At 36.2% G+C, this 21,843-nt stretch overlaps 1 protein-coding gene and 1 long non-coding RNA gene across 2 annotated transcripts; both read left to right on the top strand.

Moving 5' to 3' along the window:
* Positions 1–185: 185 nt before the first annotated feature.
* Positions 186–2,743, top strand: LOC132798077 (T-complex protein 1 subunit zeta). Its single transcript, XM_060809800.1, has 2 exons — positions 186–425; positions 961–2,743. The coding sequence occupies exons 1-2, from the start codon at positions 289–291 to the stop codon at positions 2,420–2,422; spliced, it is 1,599 nt and encodes a 532-aa protein (XP_060665783.1). The 5' UTR covers positions 186–288; the 3' UTR covers positions 2,423–2,743.
* Positions 2,744–13,762: 11,019 nt separating this feature from the next.
* LOC132798094 (uncharacterized) lies at positions 13,763–14,234 on the top strand. The gene is made up of 3 exons (XR_009633890.1): positions 13,763–13,842; positions 13,910–14,079; positions 14,159–14,234. It is a non-coding gene; the product is annotated as an uncharacterized LOC132798094 (long non-coding RNA).
* The last annotated feature ends 7,609 nt before the right edge of the window (positions 14,235–21,843 follow it).

The raw sequence follows: 21,843 nt of genomic DNA, 5'->3' as shown, positions 1-21,843 counted from the left end.
ATATTATAATATTATATATATAATTCATAATAAATTCTAAATTGTGGTATATTGTTCAGTAAAGTTACTTCATGTTTTGGAAACATATGTAAAAAACTTACAATAGCGCAACAAGAAATCGATAACTTTTGTATTCTCACACATATTGTTGACTTGAGTGATTACCCACATTATCGCTATCGAATGTTCTGTGATTCTACTTAAACCAGTCGGCGGCGTGTGTGTTGCACTTGCATTTAATTTGTACTCAATAATTTTAATATTTATTATTGAACTAAATCACAGAAAATGGCTTCAATCAGCTTGTTAAACCCAAAGGCTGAATTTGCCCGTGCCGCTCAGGCGTTGGCCATTAACATCAGTGCGGCGAAAGGTTTGCAAGATGTGATGCGCACCAATTTGGGACCTAAAGGAACCGTCAAAATGTAAGTAATCTATATTAAAACGCAAGTTTATAGACACCATGACATAACTGAAAAATGCACAATGTGCAGATGCTATTAAACTAGCGCATTTCATAAACAATTTGTGACATCTGCTGCGGCAACCAATTTCCAACAGTGAGGTTAAGACCGCTTGTCGGCATGCGTCATCTGCTGAGACTGAGACAGCAATAGCAAATTTGCAGTGCAAAGCTCAATCATTTTATTTGCATTTTCTAAATAAAACTGCCAGTACAATGAACTGATTGATGAAAAAAATGGCAGCATATTTTATGATGGACTAGAAGTTTTTCCTTGAAAGCCCCCGTCATGTGCGCTCCACACGCATACACACACATGTGCATATGCCCATATGGTTGTTTATGTGTAGACAGGGACAGTGAGAGCGAGAGAGAGGAGCGTGATTCATTCTGTGCATTCTCGAAGCTTCGCTACATCGATGAATCGATAACGCTTGTTGATGTTATCGCAAGGAGTGGAAAGCGACTTATGGCAATTATATTTATTTGTATTGCAGGTTGGTCTCTGGTGCCGGTGACATCAAAATCACGAAGGACGGCAATGTGCTGCTGCATGACATGCAAATCCAGCATCCCACTGCTTCGATGATTGCACGTGCCAGCACCGCACAGGATGATTCCACTGGCGATGGCACCACGACAACAGTGCTACTAATTGGCGAGTTGCTGAAGCAGGCGGACATCTATTTGTCGGAGGGTTTGCATCCTCGCATCATGACTGAGGGCTTTGAAAAGGCACGCGACAAGGCGCTGGAAGTGCTTGAGAAGGTTAAGCTGCCCGTCGAGATCAACAAGAAGAACCTAATGGAAATTGCCAACACCAGCTTGAGGACCAAGGTGCATCCTCAGTTAGCCGACTTGTTGACCGAAGTGTGTGTGGATGCTGTGCTGTGCATTGCCAATGAGAAGCAGCAGCCCGTCGATTTGCACATGGTCGAGTTGATGGAGATGCAGCACAAGACGGACACAGATACGCAGCTGGTACGTGGCTTGGTCATGGATCATGGTGCTCGTCATCCCGATATGCCCAAGCGTCTGGAGAATGCGTACATTCTGACTGCCAACGTTTCACTCGAATACGAGAAGGCTGAAGTCAACTCCGGATTCTTCTACAAGACAGCCACAGAGCGCGAAGCGTTTGTGCGTGCCGAGCGCGATTTCATCGATCAGCGTGTCAAGAAGGTCATCGAACTGAAGCGTGCTGTCTGCGATGGCACCGACAAGTCGTTTGTTCTGATCAACCAGAAGGGCATTGATCCCATCTCGCTGGACGCCCTGGCCAAGGAGGGCATTCTGGCTTTGCGACGTGCCAAGCGCCGTAACATGGAGCGTTTGGCACTCGCCTGTGGTGGCACTGCCATGAACTCATTCGATGATCTGCAGGAGGAGCATCTGGGTTATGCTGGGACAGTCTACGAGCATGTGCTTGGCGAGAACAAGTTCACATTCGTCGAGGACTGCAAAAATCCGTTGTCTGTGACCATTCTGATCAAGGGACCCAACAAGCACACAATCACCCAGATCAAGGATGCTATTCGCGATGGCTTGCGTGCGATTAACAACACGATCGCAGATAAAGCTCTGGTGCCCGGCGCCGGTGCCTTTGAAGTGCGCGCCTACAATGAATTGGCGCAGTTCAAGGACACGATTAAGGGCAAAGCTCGGCTGGCCGTGCAAGCTTTTGCCGATGCTCTACTGATCATTCCCAAAACACTTGCCATTAACAGCGGCTACGATGCCCAGGACACTATTGTTAAGCTCACGGTGGAGGATCGTTTGAGCCCCGAACTGATTGGTATTGATCTGGCCACTGGTGAGCCGATGAAGCCAACCGATCTGGGTGTCTACGACAATTACATTGTGAAGAAACAGATCCTCAACTCGTGCTCCATCATTGCCAGCAATCTGCTGCTCGTCGATGAGGTGATGCGTGCGGGAATGACCAGCCTCAAGGGCTAGTTGTGTCACTAGTTTCCCCTTGCTGTCCCTTGTGTAGCGTTTATGAGTTTCATTTAAAATTAACACACACATTTAAATTAAACAACACACACAACAGAACAAACACTACACAATACAAATTCTTACATGCACCCGCTAACTACGACAACAACAACAACTCAAATATGAACGATTCACGTCGTTGCTGAATGAGAGTAAAATGCTAACACTTATAGCTCCAAGTATTTCTCAACATTATTTTTTTGTATCACTAATGTTTACTTAATACAAACCATTGGTTTAAAAAACAATGAAAATACACACAACTTCATTTCAACATAACTGGCTTGTACTTAATTTTAACATAGCTGTATGTTTTTGGTTACGAAACGTATGTTTCCAAAACGAGTAATGTGGAAAAACCGTGGTCTTTAAGATTCGAGCGAGAAATGGATATTACGGCCATATCTGTATTAACAGTCTGTCTGCGTTTGCTAAGGATATCTGTATATGTACAAATCTATATAAAGTTGTTTATTTAATCCGAATGATGCGTTCACAACAATTTCACTTGTAGTTTAAGGAATGCATGTCAATTTCCAATTTAAAATGTGCTTAATTGGACAACTTTTCTCTATTTTCTTGGCCTCTGCAGACATTGAATTCAAATATCTCAGTCATAAATGGAAATTTAATCTTATTTCCATATGATTTATTGCTTATTTTAAAATTAATAAATTTGCAACGACTGAAGACCTGCTGCGGAAGTTGAGTCTCTAATCTGCCAATTGAGCAGCCGTTTTTTTTTTTAGGAATTGAATTGCTGTTTTTTTGCTGAGTGTATGTATGCACATTTGTATATATAATATATGACTTAATCATACGAAGTTTGTATATTTTTTTTATTGAAAGTCAAAACAAATTTATTTTCATCTAAAAAAATAGCGAGAAATCTCATAGAGATCCCTTTGATATTATAATAATACTAGCAAGACTAGCAATTGGATTCGTCCTACATTCACTGCTTAGGGCTTGGGAGGATGAACTTTGTTATTATTTTACTATTGTTGAATGGTTAAATTTAAATATTTTGGTGAGTCTGACATTTAAATCCCTGTTTTCATTAATTTAGCTAAATGCCTAATTATGAATAATATTTCCGCTACATATGTATGAAGTAGAAGCGTATTTTTGTAATCGGAACATATAAAGTATATACATTTTTCATCAGCATCAACAGTCAATTTTATATAGCCCTGCTACAGTTTCTGAGCATGAGTTGTTATAATATTACTATTGGAAATACTGAAAACACTAGAACTATATTGAACTATAATTTGCCCCGAGAGGAATGAGTCTGGATCCTATATTAATATATGTTACATATGTACACTCAAGTGCTATTTTCAAAAGTGATATATTCTAGTCAATTAAGAAATCTAAGAAAAAGAAAACATATTGAATATGTTATGGAAGATGATCATTTCAATAATATAGAGGAAACGAAATCATCCGCGATAGTCGTATTGCAAATTGAATGATATAATTTACTAGCTTGTTTCAGTCGCGGTTTAAGATGTTTGTATTGCTTTACTTTATTCCAAAAACTACAAAATGAAAACATTGCTACAACGAATATGATGAAAGACTTGGAAAGGAACATGCATAGAATCACTTTAACGGTGAGGAACTACTACTAATAATCAACAATTCATGCTATTTTATTAATAAAAAGTAAAGTAGTAAGTATAACCTTTCAAACGATCATAAACGATTTCTTGCAATTATAGGCACCAGTTTTTTTTACAAAATAATTAAATGAAAATAATCAATAAATAATAATTGGTATATTGATAGAGTACTACCTTTTAAATATACCATGGAGTACTTAACATACCAGATTGTCTACAGATGTGTTGCCATAAAAAAGTATTTCTTTAATAACTTCACATTCACATTTTCAGGAATTATACATTCTACAGTTATTATTTTATGTACCCCAAATTGAAAATCAAGAATATATTTACTTTTTGGGGTCGGAGATGACTCCTTTTGCTTGTTACCTATGTACATATTCCACAGTCACAAAGATATATGTATATACATAACATATGTTACATATATATAACGGGTATAAAAACTAAAATTGCTATTAATTGTGTGTGCAGAGCTTTTTTCTAACTTCGTTCGCTTTCGCATACAAGTTTAAATCCAGACAGTTACTCAGATTCCAATAATATAATCAAGTATTGATAACGGCTTTTTATATACTTTTCGAGAAATTATTTTAAATTGATAGAGTAGAAAATTAAACAAGTATGAAAGCGTTTTATACACCCGCTATCTATTTTCAATACAACCCTGCAGTTCTGAGCGCTAGTTCGTTGCTGGTGAAATAAGCACTTACCAGCAGACCACCACTACTTACAAAGTGGCGTCTAGCCATGCGTTTTTTAATTTCCGTTTTTGTATGAAATGTCCGCAAATAGGGTCAATCGCCACCGCCTCGATTACCCACGAACTAGTGAAATAGTGCAACATATTAGGGTCTTTAAAGAAAGTACTTACATTACTAACCCCATGGAAAGGTCGGTAAAATAAGTGCTTACATCGGACCCCATTGAAGGGTCGGTAAAATAAATGCTTACATCGGACCCCATTGAAGGGTCGGTAAAATAAATGCTTACATCGGACCCCATTGAAGGGTCGGTAAAATAAATGCTTACATCGGACCCCATTGAAGGGTCGGTGAAGTAAGTACTTACATTGGAACCCATGGAGGGGCCTGCCATTATAAATTAAAAAACATGTACAATTGTAATTACAGTTTTTATTTAATTTAAAATTGTCTTTATTCTTACGAGTCTTGTTCTTTCATTACTTTTAGGCAGTTCGAGTTTTTAAAATATCTCTTTTTTTTGGTTCTGCAGGGCCTTTCTCAATTGGTCCTCAGCTGGGTCAATACCGCCGACTGCAGATATTGAATCTACAAATAAAAGGGATTAAAAAAGTTTTAATAGATTGAAGTGGATAATGATTATTAAATAATTATCTTTTAAAATACTCACCGATCAAAACACCAAAGAAATTGTCTTCTTTTTTTAGGGCCGCAAACCCCTGTCATTATTTCCATAACGTAGATTTTCTGTCATAATTTCCAATTCCACTTCTTTAGGCACATTGTAGTTTTCCACCGTAAAACTATACATTATGCTAACTGCTTGTTGTACTTTATTATCTGTTTATTTAATATTTTACGCATTAAACATATAATATGTTACATACATTTATTATTTTTTAAGTAACTCACCTAATAATAGATCGATTGATCCGCTTTGCATTTCTCAAATGCTTGCAGAATTTTGTCAGCCAGCAAACACAGCTGCGTTTGAGCAAAAGAGTAGCACAAAATAAAACAAAGACGCGTAAACAAACAGCGATGTAAAGCGTAATCGAAGTTTTGTCTTTAATCTTGTGTATGCTCTTTCCACAAAATAACAAAAACCAAAGCGATGCTTGCCGTTATTTTGTACTTATGCGTTAAAGCGCATACATTTATAAACTAGGTGGTTCGACGTTCGTTTACTATAGGGTCAATCTAGTAAGTACGCATGTAGTGATCGACGAGGTAAGCACTTACCCAATCGACACCTCCTGTTCTGCAGGGAAGCAAAACTGTGTGGAATTATTCTTAAAATATACGTAATTAATATATCGTAGATTACTGAAATAAACTTAAGGCTATATTTGATATATCTATATACAATTATATACAAATATTCCAAATAATATCTTTTATGGACTCTGAGATTTAAGTGACATGGTTATGTTGTCTCGGCTATTTATTTATTGATCAAGAAAATATGCAGATATGGGTAATTCTCTGACGGATATAGCGTGCGACCATCTTTACAGTGAAAATAAAAACATAAACTAAAACATTTTTAAAAATAAAAAAGATTATTCTTATAGCTCTAGATTAGTACTATAATTAGAGCCAATTTTTTTTGTGTTATGTTTTCTGTTTTGATAATTGCGAAAATTGACAAATTTATACGCAAACCAAAAGATGAACGAAATTATGTATTTTATAATAAAATAGAACACGTTCCTAAAATTAATCTTAGCTCTAAATATAGTGCTCATCCAAAGCTTTAAGAATAACCTTCACTTATTTTTAAAATTGTTTTAGTTTATGTTTTTTTTCACTGTAAAGATGCTCGCACGCAACAAATTCCGACAGAGCATTACCTATATGTATTATTTCGAAGATATCTCTTTATGTGGTGTCTGTTATATACATATTTTCTGTAGGCACTAAGTGATAATGCCCTTCTACCCACTGGGGAGCGGGTATAAAAATTACGGTCTTACCTCATTTATTGAATAAATTCGCTGCCTTACTGTTTGTGCTGTCAATCAGTTAATCAGTCAATCAGAACACGAGATGTATTATTATTGTATGTCTTAAACTAGTTTGCCACAACTATAGCAAGTTTTGCTTTGAATGTGAAATCAAGTTGGTTAATTTTTTGGCCTACACTTGATGCCTTAAAACTGAGTTGTGGCATGAATCTCATTTCGTGTGTCTCAAGAAATGCATAGTAAATTGGGTATTGGCTGTGCCTTTGGGTGTTTAATTCAAGGGTGAGTTAAGAGTGAAGAGGGGAAAGCAATCAACACTTTGTGAACCTTGGCAGTGAATTATGCAAATGTTCGTGTTGTTGCTGTTGTTGTTGTCCTACACATCAAAGCCGGAACTTGACCGGAGACGGGCACACATGGAAAAAAAGCTTAAACAGCTGACAGAACCCAATTTCCCAACGCCCAGCACGCATATATGAATGTGTGTATAGAAGCAGTGAATACACTGAGCTAAAAAATCAATCGACTTTTAAAAATTCAAAATTCTTTAGCGCAATATTGTGGGAGAGTATTACAACTTTGTGCCTCCATGATATGTATGTAACAGGCACAAGGAGTATAAATATAATATATAAAGTATATTTATTATAAAAATAAAAATAGATCAAGCGTAATTTTGAAGCTAGAATTTCTCGAATATATTTTCAATATGCCTGGTCTAGAATTAAAATTTTTCATAAAATTTTATATTCACACATATTATTTTAATAAATGGCTCTGTTCCACCAGACACAAATTTTGTATCAGTTAGAAATTGAACCATTGATTGATTTGCGACGTATTGTGTCAATTGAGAAAATATGTATGCGCCAATCTAAGGTCTATCACTACGTAAACAATTATATAATATATTGTGAATCATAATTTGTGAAATACAAAAAATCTTTCGTGAAAAAATTTGTAGTACATTTTTGCTAAAATTGGTACATTTTTTCAAAATTTTGGTACAACAAATTTTTTTTGGAATGGCAACCGTGGTTATACATATAAGAAATAATTTTTTTTTTAATTTATTTAAGTTAAGAAATGACTATTTAAAGCTTTCTTTAAGTAGCTAAAACATATACATAAATTACAATTTTGGAGGATCAAGTGTTTTCTCGCAGTGCACATAAATAGCTGTGCCATTCAAAATGAATTCCTGCTGTCGCCAGGCTCAATGTAGGACATTTGTAAAACGTCTGAAAGGATTTTTCATGTCTCCCAATACCCCTGCCACGCCCTATGCCCCGCTCCCGCTTTTCCATCGCCTGTGAGCTTGTGCGGAAATTGATATTGAAATGTGCATGATAATGAGCTTCAAATTTGTTTGCGTATTTTCAGCACATTTCACATGTCCACAACTGAGTTCTATCATTGCCTTTGTACGTCTGTGTGCGTATTGTATGTGTCTCTCTGTATGTCCGTGTGTATGTGTGTGTGTGTGAGTGGGAGTGTGTGTATAAACTATTTGGCGTTCATATGTGTAATGGGCTTAAATGCGGCACAAATGTATGGGAATCCATTACAAACTCGTCGCCAGCATACCTTTGGCCACTTTTGAGTGTCTCTCTTTTGTGGTTCTACGAGTTGACCAGGATTTATGTTTGACATTTGCTGTTCCCACCCTGTATGTTCTATTCCCGAAGGGGAATATTGAGTATTCATTGAGAGTTTTCAATTAAGTGAATTTGAATGAATCAAGACTGATTTTACCTTGATGATAATTCCTGTTTTTATTTTTTTTATTAAATTATTCACAAATAGATATTCAATTTTTGCACAACAAAAATTTAAAGTGGCTCCACAAATTGAAGATTGTGTTTATCTTTATTATAATTACGTTGGATGTAATATGCATTTTTTTTATGTCTGTAAATTATCAACATTATCTTACTACTATTAGTAATAATATTATATTATTAATAGTACAGTAAAACTTGAAAAAGACTTTTTCGAATTCAATACTTTATATTGAGACGTATTTATGGATTCATAGTTTACAGGGTATTCGAATGTAACTCATTTTTACAGGCTTACCTGCGTTTACAATAGAGTTAAATGGAAATGGAATTGTGGAGTGGCATTTTCCTAGAAATGCGATGTGGTTCGACTCGGTTCAGTTCAGTTAGGGGTAGCCTTGGGTTCTAGGTTCTGGGTTTTGGGTTATGTTCGTTTTTTCGTTCTTCTCTATGCGGAGCAGAGTTCACAGTTTGTGCATCAAATTGGCTTTTGTGCAGTTGCCAAATTGATGGGCCCCTGCATAATATAAATGGCTGGGCATTTTTAAGACTTTTGACGGTTCCGGCGGCGGCAGCGGCGGTGGGACTTTCGTTAAATGCAAATTCCTGTTGCATACGCCAGGGTGAGGAGGGGAGATAGCGGAAAGCGGGCAAGTTCCAAGTTCAAAAGTTTCCATTTCGCTGGCTTTGTGCAAGATTGTCGTTTGCCTCCCCCGGACAGACGGTGACTTCATTACCGATGCCTTCTTGGCGGGGCAGAAAGTTGCCCGAGTTCGACTTAAATGAATTTGTCGGCATTTTTGCGTAACTTTTTAGTTTAATTAATTTTAAAGCCAAGGCGAACAAAAATAGAAAAAAAACAAAACAAAAACCGAAAAAGAAAAAATCACGTCCAAAAGCCAAAAGAAAAGTCAAGTGAAGAAAACGCAAGATGGCGAAAAGTTGAAATTTATTTTTATTTGCTTATTTGATTTATGCGCTTAGCTGAAAAGGCAACTCAAGTAAATAAATTAGTGCAAAAAGGATTAGGCACTGAGCAATATCAACTCGAGGGGCGCCAGCACGCACTCTTCACACTCTTTACTCCTTACTTCCCTTCCTATTACTCAGTAGGTTCCCCCGCTGCCATAAATCATTCATTTCCGACTTGCCAAAAAGCCATAAAAACGGGGCCAGGCATATTTTTTTATTTAATTTATTTGTCGCTGCTGTTGGCCTTGCCTATTGTGCCACAGAACTCCATCCTCATGCCCCCCTTTCCATCTTTCCGTCCGCTTTTAAATATACTTTCGTTTTTCTTGATTTCGCCTTTGAACAGCAAACAAAATAAAATTGGGAATAATTCGCATGTTGTAGGCGGAAGGGACACAAATAGCAGTTAAATTGCACGAAAATTAGACGCGAAAAATCGCTCCAAAAAAGTAATGCAAAAATGGCAGCAAAACAAAATTACGCAAGCCTGGAAACAAACGATGAAAACAGCAGCCAAAGAAATAGCTAAAATCTGGAATATGCTTGCAGAAAATACTGCGAAATAATTTGGCTATAAATGTAGCCGAAGGAATGTACAAGTAAGAAAGTTACCGAAAATACCAAAAAATACTAGAAAAAATATACCAAATGGTATGTTTGGTACACCATTCGAAATATTCCATAGACGGCACAATGGACCAGATTGTCAGCCAAAGCAACTAAGAGCCCTAGTAAGTAGGCGTTTTTGCCCATATAAAAGTATTTCTTTCATAACTTCCACAATTTTTATCTGATCGCAATCAAGGATCAGGAATCATAATTACTATAGTAATTATTGTATGTATATACCAAAATTCGCAACTCTAGCTTTAAAATTACTCTTGTTATTCGATTTTTTTTAAATTGCGGGGGTGGAAGTGGGCGTGGTAAAAATTTGAAACAAACTTGATCTGCGTGCAAACATAAAAAATGCTGTCGACAAAAATTATAGCTCTATCTCTTATAGTCTCTGAGATCCAGTGTTTCATACGGACGGACGGACAGACGGATATGGCTAGATTGTCTCGGCTGTTGACGCTGATCAAGAATATATATACTTTATAGGGTCGGAGATGCCTCCTGCTACCTGTTACATACATTTCCTGCCGGCACAAAGTTATAATACCCTTCTACCCTATGGGTAGCGGGTATAAAAAATAGCTGAAATTGCTGGAATTTATACTCGACGTTTCTTGTAGAAAATCAGTTCCGCATATACGGCAAACTGAAGGGATAAATTCTTTTCTCATCTTGTGTCTACACATGACGTGACTGGAAGAAAACTTGTATATTGTCTACTAATAAAACACAATTGGGACATCCCTTATCCATCATGGACTTTGCCTCAGTCGGTGTCCAAAGAACAACACCAGACTCATTGCAAGAAGCTTTCTACAAGAAGATTCATCTAGCGATCTACAGGAAATTCTTGCAGTCACGGTCTTGGCATGACACGAAACACCCCAATTGTGTTTCGTGTCATGCCAAGACGGAGACTGCAAGAATTTTCTGTAGATCGTTAGATGAATCGTCTTGTAGAATGCTTCTTGCATTGAGTCTGGTGTACGCGCCCTCTTAGCGCAACACGTAATTTCCCTAACGCCTACTTTTCTCGAACATGTGCAATTTTGTGTATCATTTGTCATTTGTTTTGTGAGTGTTGTACAAGAAAGTTGATTTTTTCCTGCGCGTCTTTTATAAAACAATAAGAGGTAAGTTGTTAATATTATTAAACTACTATTCTAATCTGATTTAAATTAAAAAATATATTTGTATTTGTATTTATATTTACAGTTTTGAGGACCACGAAAGAGCTACGTTGGATGATAAAAATAGAAACTACAAGGCATTGTTCAGGGCGAAGAATATTGAAAACGGCGAAATAAATTAATTTTTTCTTTTAGCTATTATATTATTTAGTTATAAGTAAAACTGTTTAGATAATATTATATATAAATTTAAGTACTCATTGTATTAGTTTTAATAAATTTAATTTCAAGTATAATAAACATTTTATTTACTGCATATATTTTTGAGCGTATTTTTATTTTGCATACTCCGAACTACGCACTAGAATCTAAGCACAGATTTTCGGCAAGAGCTGCACCGCATATTTTCTACAAGAAACGTCGAGTACAAATTCTGCCAGCGCAGCCGAGGGAAATTTAAATTTCCCTTTGGCAAGAATTTATACTCGACGAGTCTTGTAGATAATCAGTTCCGCATATACGGCAAAACGAAGTGAGTAAGTCTTTTCGCATCTTGTGTCTACACATGACGGGACTGGAAGAAAACTTGTATATTGTCTACGAATAAAACACAATCGGGACAATTGGGGTGTCTGTGGAGTGGGAAAGGGAGGGGCAGTGTCAGGGACAATGTTGCCGTCAAAACTGGCTTTTTCAAATACCATTTACTTGAAAAAATTGCAAACAGCGGGCAGCGGGAATTCTCGCTTTTTTTTTTACATAAATGTTTTTTTAGATTTTTTTTCTATTTGCCCAAAATTGTGGGACAATATTTGCTGTAGCTGTTCTGTCGATGCTTGCCAACATTTTTAGTGACAAATCGATTGTATAGTGTTGTTAGGCAATCTCAAAGAACACTAAAGGCGAAAGTGAATTGATCTTAAGTTCAGTGTGTTTTGATTGTTTAAAAAAAAAGTCAAAAGACTTTAAACGAAAATATCGGACGACACGGAAGACAGTTACTGCAAATGTACTATTACCGCAAAACTCTCTGATTTGCGCGCCCATGCTTTGACCAAAAAGCATAAAAGTGCTAGGTTTGCTGTATGCAAACAAACCAAATAGATTTTGTAGCTTTGACGGTCAAGACGATGGAGCAAGAAACAGTGCTATCTCTTTTTGTGGCCGAGTGTACATTGTTGGCTCATTTGGATCATTTAGGAAACCAAGCAGTTGAATACTTTGAAGTCGACAGCGCTATTCGTTTTTCTACTCGTTGTTTTCTACTTAAAATTAAAATACATTTTATTCTAAATCATGCATTTATAGTTATGGCTTGCGCAGACTTGACAAATGCTGATATAGATATTCCTTGCTAATAAATTCCTAAAAATGATAGGAGCTGGATGAATATATGACTATAAAAATGAGGAGAATGAGGATAGTTTTAATGAAATTCTCCAAATATTGTGAATATTAGAGCAGCTACTGTACAAATTCTATACATATGTTTCAATATAACCGATTTCGTGCGTTCACCCTGTGACTATCAGAAAAATATAGAGAATCCAATAAATTGAAAAATCAGTTTTTTTTATAGCTTTTTTTCTAATTTTTCAGCTTTTTTGCATCGTTTTTCCCGTCAAAACAGCTTTTTTTTCTGAACAAACTTTGGCAACACTGGTCAGGGAGCGGATGACATTGCGTGCAAATGGCTTTTCACATGCTAAGTTGCTGCAGCAACAACAAACAGTTTCTCGGCAGAACTGGCAACAGCAACAGCAACAGCAATCAACGTGCAACAAGCCGAAGTTGAGGACAAAATCGTCGTCGCACCTGAAGTGGCTGTCATGTGTTGTTGCTGTTGTTGCTTCAGTTGTTTAGCATCGCGTAATTCATTTCGAGGGCACACAACGAGTCCGCCTCTCCTCCCCTCCTCACCCCCCTCATGAATATAAATAGTAAATATGTGTGTATAGTCACACTTAAATACATACATATGTATGTTATATACATACATACATACATATGTACATACATACATATCATTTAACCATTTAAAGCGAAAGCAACAAAAACTAATCGAATTAAACATATGGTACAAACATATAAACAAACGTGTGCTCAAACATAAAGGAAAAACACATCCAAGCATAACCCAGCAAACCTCCAGAAGGTACACAATGACTACTAGATAAAGATAAACGAATTCAAAAATGTTGACACATCCCTGCAGAACTGGAGGTGTCGATTGGCCATGGGTAAGTGCTTACCTCGCCGATCACTACATGGGTACTTACTAAAGTGACCCTATAGTAAACGAACGTCGAACCACCTAGTTAATAAATGTATGCGTTTTAAAGCATAAGTACAAAACAACGGCAAGCATCGCTTTTGTTTTTGTTATTTTGTGGAAAGGGCATACACAAGATTAAAGACAAAACTTCAATTACGCTTTACATCGCTGTTTGTTTACGCGTATTTGTTTTATTTTGTGTTACTCTTTTGCTCAAACGCAGCTGTGTTTCCTAGATGATGAAATTATTGCAAGCATTTGAGTTGAGAAGTGCAAAGCGGATCCGCGATCAATTATTAGGTGAGTTACTTAAAAAATAATTTATGTATGCATTATATGTTTAATGTGTAAAATATTAAATAAACAGATAATAAAAGAATATCAAGCAGTTAGTATAATGCATAGTTCTACAGTGGAAAGCGACAATGTGCCTAAAGAAGAGGAAGTGGAAATTATGACAGAAAATCTACGTTATGAAAATAATGACAAGGGAATGCGGCCCACAAAAAGAAGACAATTTCTTTGGTGTTATGATCGGTGAGTATTTTAAAAGATAATGATTTAAAAATCATTATCCACTTTAATCTATTAAGACTTTTTAATCCTTTATTTCCAGATTCAATAACTGAGGACCAGTTGAGAAAGGCCTTGCAGCTCCAAAAAATAAACGATATTTTAAAACTCAAGTTGCCTTAAAGTAATAAAAGTATCCGACTTATTAAAATAAAGAAAAATTAAAATTAAATAAAAACTGTAATTGTAATTGTAAATTTTTTTTAATTTATAATGGCCGACCCCTCCATGGGGTCCGATGTAAGCACTTATTTTACCGACCCTTCAATGGGGCCGATGTAAGCACTTATTTTACCGGCCGTTCCGTGGGGTCTAATGTAAGTAGTTTCTTTAAAGACCCTAATATGTTGCACTATTTCACTAGTTCGTGGGTAATCGAGGCGGTGGCGATTGACCCTGTTTGCGAACATTTCATACAAAAACGGAAATTAAAAAACGCATGGCTAGACACCACTTTGTAAGTAGTGGCTGGCTCCTGGTAAGTGCTTATTTCACCAGCAACAAACTAGCGCTCAGAACTGCAGGGTTATTTCTAGCCGCGACCTATGGCAAAATGTTGGTTAAAACTATTAAATTTGTTTCGTATTTTATAGAGTCACAATTATACACAAAATCAGACTTCGAATATATATAGGATTTTTCTGTAGTGTACGGATGTGCATTTGAATGCAATATTATTTTTTTTTCAGAAGATGAAGTGATGCTTAAGCTGACTCTGGGCAAATGTACCTAATCACAAACAAATTTAGCATTCGCAGGCAAAAATAACAGAAGTAATATTTATTTTTGATTACACTGTTCAGTGTTATGAATGCCATTTTGTATTTCTTTGGTTTGCCTTTCAATCAAATTCCATTCAAAAAAATATTGCAAAAAATAATGGATCTACCAATACTACATGTAGAAGTATAATTAGAACACTTTTGTTTGTTGTATATAATATATTTTATACATATATGAATATATATTTAAATTTTATAACCACAAATAATATATAATAGTGAATTAAATTAAATTAAACATTTTGAAAAGATAAAAAAACATTAAAAATTATTGAATACTCTTAATCATGCAATATCATGCATTCTCTCAATTTGTTAGATACAATTAAATTTTCTAAACCGTTTTTGATTTTAATTTTAATAAGATGCTGCATTGATCAGCATCATCTGTTCGTGCTGAAAACTATCGCTATCGCTTACTATGTCGAATACGAATTTTTTGTTGACTGGGTAGAAGTGCATGACGCCTTCTATATGTGGATGTGAGTGTGTGTGTGAGTGTGTGTGTGAGTGAGTGTGAGTGCCCCAAAAGTTGGCATTCGAAGAGGACTTTTGACAATCGATTAACGATTCATGTGGCGGTGTCGATGGCGGGTGGCGCATTATATGTGCACAGCTGTTATTTGGGCAGACGCCAAATCTGATATTCTAGGAATTCGCTGCTACTTTCACCTAAGCTTCAAAAGCAAATATGTATGTATGTGTGTATATTAAAGTTGATGCGAACTGTTGGCAAATGAAATCTTAATGCAGATTTAACATAACAACCGCAGTAGTAGCAATCGCACAACAGACAAGAACTCACAACTGCGTCGTCATCAAAGCAAAAAGGAAAAAGTCAAATAAATTTTTCGGCTTCGCAAACACGCGAACGAGTCGAAAGAGTCAAAATAAAAAGAAAATAAAGAAAAAAATACTCGGTGCCAAAGTCAAAGGCGTATTCAAGTCGTGCAAGCACATATGAATTTGCCCCCCTTCCCCCATAAATACATACATATGTATATATATATATGTATGTGTGTATTCAGATTATATGTGCCAACGGGTTTCATTCGTTGCCTTCAACCGCTGCGCGACTGAAAGCACATTTTAAATACAAATTTATATAAATGTTTGTAGGGAGTTGGCGGCGATTGGGAGGTGTTCGCTAGATGTGTCTTTGCTCGCGAGCTAAATTTTATTTGACTTTGCATGACTTTCGTGTGTCTTTGAACTGCAAGATGAGCCACCACCCATCCGTTACTCCCTTCGCCTTTCTCTTCCTTTTTTCACCTTGAAAATCAATCGATCTTCCATAATTCAACAAAGGCAATTGAATTGTTATGTTAAGTAAACACTTCACATTAAATACATATGTAATCGATTAATCCAGACGAATTCCATTTAAAGACGATATTTAAAGCGCAGTTGTGCAGGTTAAATCTCCACCTCCTCGTCTCCCATCATCCAAGAACAACTAACGCTTAAGGCTGGATACACAAATCACCCGAACAACAGCTGACAGTTTTAACTGCGCCGCAATTGGAAATTCTTGGAGGCCATAAAAACTGAGCAGCACTTCTTGCCATGCCAATGACCATTAGAATGCGGCCGACTTCGCCTGACCGAACAGCGACTAGACTCCTCGCCTACCCCCACGCCTCTTAATCAAACTCCACACACCCACATCGAGCACACATACATACGTTCACATACAAACAAACAAACAATTGTGCAGAGAAAATGGCCACGCTGAAGTATGCAAAACAAACGACGAGTTGACGTAATGCGTTCTCTTGAATGCCATTTAATTAGCAATATGTATTATTAATTAGTTTAATATCTAGACACTGTCGCATATTTGATTTATGCTGCCCGCACAATCATAAACAGCGATATTTCATAGAAATCTCCACATGTACACACATACATACATATATTCCGAGGCGTTTGCATATTCATTCATATATTATGCTACATTCAATGAAGCCTTGCTTTAACTAGCGCTTTAACATTGATTGTTCTTTGCAATCGATTAATGCTCTTATTCTAATTGTCATCGATAGTTGCAATTTGATGATTAAATAATGTTAGTTGAAGCATTTTATGTATATGTAGACGAAAGTCTCAACTTTTTGAACAGCGTCAATTCATCACTGTCTTGCACAAATACAGTGCAAACTCGAATATGCATAATTTATGTAATTTAAGTTATCACAAATTAGCAAATGAATTTGTAAAAAACAAAAATATTATCTAGAAAAAATGCTGCTTGTTCGACGCTCTCGAGATGAACTGATTAAGGTGTTTATTATAATTGTAACACTTAATGCGAATGAAAGCATTGCAGGTGTAAAATGAAAGAGACAACAAAAATGAAGGTGACCGGCTTTAAAAAATGATCCGACTTATCAACACCAGACTGTAGACAGACTCATAACATTTTCATTAAGTTAAAAGCAACCAGGGAAAACTAACCAGCAGCGGGAACTGAAAAGAGTACGAAAGTAGCTACGAAGGAAAAGCTTGGTAAATAAAAATTGTCAAATTAAGGAATAGCCAAATGGACAAAAGTTGTAAAAAAAAGTTTATTAATTATTTAGCAATGCCTGCGGAAAATTTACCTAAGTTTATAAAACGTCCTTTCACTTGCTCGTTGTCGACCTTTCTTCGTTTCTCATGGCTTTGTGCGTGTGCCCTAGTATATATGTATGTATGTACATATGTATATATAGGTTACATCTGTACATAAATACGTATGTTGGCTTTATGAAAGTGTTTATACAGTGTACCCTGAAGAGTGAGCACTCTATTTTTGAAAGTTACAAAATAAAATTATATTCAAACATTAACTAAGTACTATATTTAATATTCAATTCTTCCCACTAATTTTTTACATAAGTTTTCCTTTTGTCAAAATGTAAAAATTCTAATCTCTGATTTCGATACTTATGTAACTCTAACTTTAAGCAAACTTAAGTTTTATGATGTGAGCATTAATCAATTAAATAAATAAATATATGTTTATTGTAAATAAATTCAGTGTTGTGAACATCACTAATTTGTATTAGTTCACTGTAACGGGTGTATACTATATAAATCGCGAAGCTTGGCCCTTGTTTACGTTACGTTGCCAAGGATAAGGATAAGCAGAGGTAGGAGGAGGTGGATCAGAAAATGGAATCGCAAACCTTTCTGCGCTTCACATCTTTCATAATCTTTTATTCTCTGGTTGTGTTGGCCGTTTGTCATCACGCATTCAGTCAGACACCACACACACACACACACACACACACACACACACACATACACATACATACACACACATACACATACATACACACACATACATATATTCACACTCAATTCTAGTACATAAAGGACAAAGGTCTTGACTTTTAGCTGCGGCTTTTGGCGAAAACATTTCCTTGAATGCCACAATTTGGACATTTTGCTTTTTCCGCTTCTGTTCGGTTGAATTGGATGAAAGCGACCTTGTACATGGGTCAACTTTGAGTGATGGCCGCGACGAAATTCCCGCATTATGGAATCCATGATACAATAATACAAGGTAGTCTCATTGTGCGCCTTTTCGTTTGGTTTCAGTCCGTTAACGTTCAGTGCGCTCGCGCTTGTTGAAGGGAAAGGTTGTATGCGGACGATTTTTTCCCTAAATATTAACCCTTGTGCAAGACAAAAATGTCAGATTGTAATTATGTTATATATATATATATATATATGAACTTTGTGATAGAATTAAGAACCTGAACAAAAAAATTAGTAATCAAAAACAAAAACAACGATTACTGTCAACTTCTAAACTATAAAAAATTAAATTATAAAAAACATTTCAACTCTTTTCAATATAGTGGAAAAATTAAACCCTATGCATCACTTAAGGGTTAATCATAAAGCTCTACTGTCGATTCTTTCGCCCTCACTAGGCGCAGTCGTTTCACTCGCACTTATGTATGGTATAGATAACGGACAGCTTTTGCCGACGGGACTACCTTGTATAATTGTATCATGATGGAATCCATAGAAGAATGCAAATTCATTAACTGCTTGCCAGCTGTGTAGCTGTCTGACCACCATGCACTTTGGCGTGCATATTGCAGCAATCAATTGATATCGACACGAATATCGATATCGATATCGATACGCGAATATGCAATATTGCATATGCGCTCCATCGAAGCGGAAACTCATTTGAAATTCATGTATTCGCGACACTCTTAGCGGGGAATTGTGGTATGCGCAACAGAAGCGAGGCAATTCCATTCTATGTATCTCTCCCTCTTGCTCTCTGTGTTATTGCGTGCGTGCCTTATTATGATGCATATAGTAATAAAATATTCATTCATTTGCCATCTAGACGACATGTCCGGGGCAGGCAAAGACAGGAGATTAACTGCGTGATCCAACATCTTTCCCCTTAGATTAGCAGCCTTAATTAATTTGCATTTCTGTGCATAAAATACACAAAATGTAATCATTTTTATTTTTAATTATTTCAATGCTTTGCATTTAATTTATTCTGATGTTATTCATAAGTGTTCTAATTCATTTATTATTAATGCAGTGCTTAGATGTTTTCTTTGTGCCATGTGATTCAGAATATAGTTATTTGATTATTTCATTCAGTATACAAAAATATTATTTCTAAGTGATTTATTTGTAAAGATGAACTTGGATGCAAATTATTGTTTTCATTACACTTTTGAGCGTTGTAAAGAGAGTTTCCTATAATTAATTCGAACTCATTCTGAACATTCTCGTATGATAATTGATTGGATTAAATTATGTAGTTAAGTGAAAATGTTGAACAGAGCTTTTTCACTCGAGACTTCTGTGTCCAAGTAATGTACTAGACTTGGATACAGGTTCCATCGAAGTCTTTCGATCGCGACATCAATTGTTATCAGTTTTTAAATGTGATATAACACAACTTCTTTGTCGTATGTGTGACTAAAGCAAAGGACTTGAGTGAATTGTAACAATAACGTTTATTCGTACTTGTGCGTAGCTCAAAGCATGATACAATTATACTATAATTATCTATAATTGTGTCATGGCTCAAAGTAATACCTTCTCTAAAAGATAAACTTACGCTTGGTGTTCAAAGCTCCAAGTAAAAGCCTAGCTGACATGTACATAAGGAGCTAATTCTAGTAAGGGGATTGTATGGATATACATATATGTATGTAACAAGGGTGGAGGCTAGTCGATATACCCTAACGGTGTCAACCGACACCGACACAGTATCGCAAGCTTAGCTTATTTTAAGCTAGTTGCAGCATATTTGAAAATGAACAAGTAAGAAATTTACAGTCGAGTGTGCTCGACTGTGAGATACCCGCTACCCATTTTTAATAAGTGCAAAATATTGCGGTATTATTTTCAAAATATACCGAAAATACTAAAAAAATACTAAAAATATACCAAATGGTATGTTTGGTATATCGATACAGCACACCATTCAAAATATACCATAGACGGCACAATGTACCAGATTGTCGGCCAAAGCAACTAAGAGCCCTAGTAAGTAGGCGTTTTTGCCCATACAAAAGTATTTCTTTAATAACTTCCACAATTTTTATCTGATCGCAACCAAATTTTCAGGAATCATAACTACTATAGTAATTATTGTATAAACCAAAATTCGTAACTCTAGCTTTAAAATTACGCTTGTTATTCGATTTTTTTGATTTGCGGGGGCGGAAGTGGGCGTGGCAAAAATTTGAAACAAACTTGATCTGCGTGCAAACATAACAAATGCTGTCGAAAAAAAATTGTAGCTCTATCTCTTATAGTCTCTGAGATCCAGTGTTTCATACGGACGGACGGACAGACGGACAGACACACAGACGGACAGACGGACAGACGGACATGGCTATATCGTCTCGGCTGTTGACGCTGATCAAGAATATATATACTTCATAGGGTCGGAGATGCCTCCTTCTACCTGTTACATACATTTCCTGCCGGCACAAAGTTATAATACCCTTCTACCCTATGGGTAGCGGGTATAAAAAGCTTGTAAAATATGCATCTAGCTTATAGCTTGAAATATAGTTTTTTTTATACCATTCGGTATATTTTTAACATTTTTGGAGTATATTTGGTATATTTTGAGAATAATACCGCGAAATATATTGCTTTTATTCAAAATGGGTAGCGGGTATCTCACAGTCGAGCACACTCGACTGTAGCTTTCTTACTTGTTTCTTTTGGAAACTGTCGCTATGGAAATTTAAAGACCTACAGGCATGCTGCGGTATTCACTTTTCGTTTTCGTTTTGGGACAAAATCCGAAATTTTCGATTTTAGGTTCTCCGGTTTTCACAAGTTTTTGGTCATCGTTTTGCTATCGGAACGTATCATTTTTTACTGCTGAAACAGCTGACTTGTGTTTTGGTAAGAAGTAAACAACGCGAATAATGCCTTTCGTATGTCCAATTTCCTGCGTGGATAGAACTCATAAGGATAATTTTATCGTGCATAGTTGATTTATGCTTTCCCTGAAAAAAATATATTTGCCTTTTGTCTTTTGTCAAACAAAGATTTAAAACTTTCTTTAAAAAAATCAATTGAACGGCAATCATATGTTTCTCATAAAAAAGGGAATGCCACCTTTTTAATGGATTTCATTCCGGTTATTCCAACAATTTTTTTTTTTTATAAAATTTTAGCACTTAAGTAATTAAATTAAATACATTAATTTTTATAAAACATATTTTACCCAACTTCAACAAATTTAATGCCATTATTATTATTATGTGGCCATTACAACCCTTTTATCGGGTCTCAGCCTGAAGCGCGATGTGCCTCCACGCGGCTCTGTCCTGAGCGCGCCTTCGCCAGTTGGTAACACCAAGTGTGGACAGGGTTTCCATCACCTGGTCCTGCCAACGCGTTCGGGGTCGTCCTCTCCTTCGTGTCCCAACAATCATCGCATCAAACACCT

This window comes from Drosophila nasuta, unplaced genomic scaffold, assembly GCF_023558535.2.
Source record: "Drosophila nasuta strain 15112-1781.00 unplaced genomic scaffold, ASM2355853v1 ctg7_pilon_split, whole genome shotgun sequence".
NCBI classification, from domain to species: domain Eukaryota; kingdom Metazoa; phylum Arthropoda; class Insecta; order Diptera; family Drosophilidae; genus Drosophila; species Drosophila nasuta.
Note: the sequence above shows the minus strand (reverse complement) of the source record. Positions and strands in the feature narration are given on the sequence as shown.

Excerpts from the sequence above, each read along its gene's own strand:
- LOC132798077 (XM_060809800.1), top strand. The coding sequence starts at position 289 with ATGGCTTCAATCAGCTTGTTAAACCCAAAGGCTGAATTTGCCCGTGCC. Across the intron at positions 426-960 it reads CCTAAAGGAACCGTCAAAAT|GTTGGTCTCTGGTGCCGGTG; the intron begins GTAAGTAATCTA and ends TTTGTATTGCAG.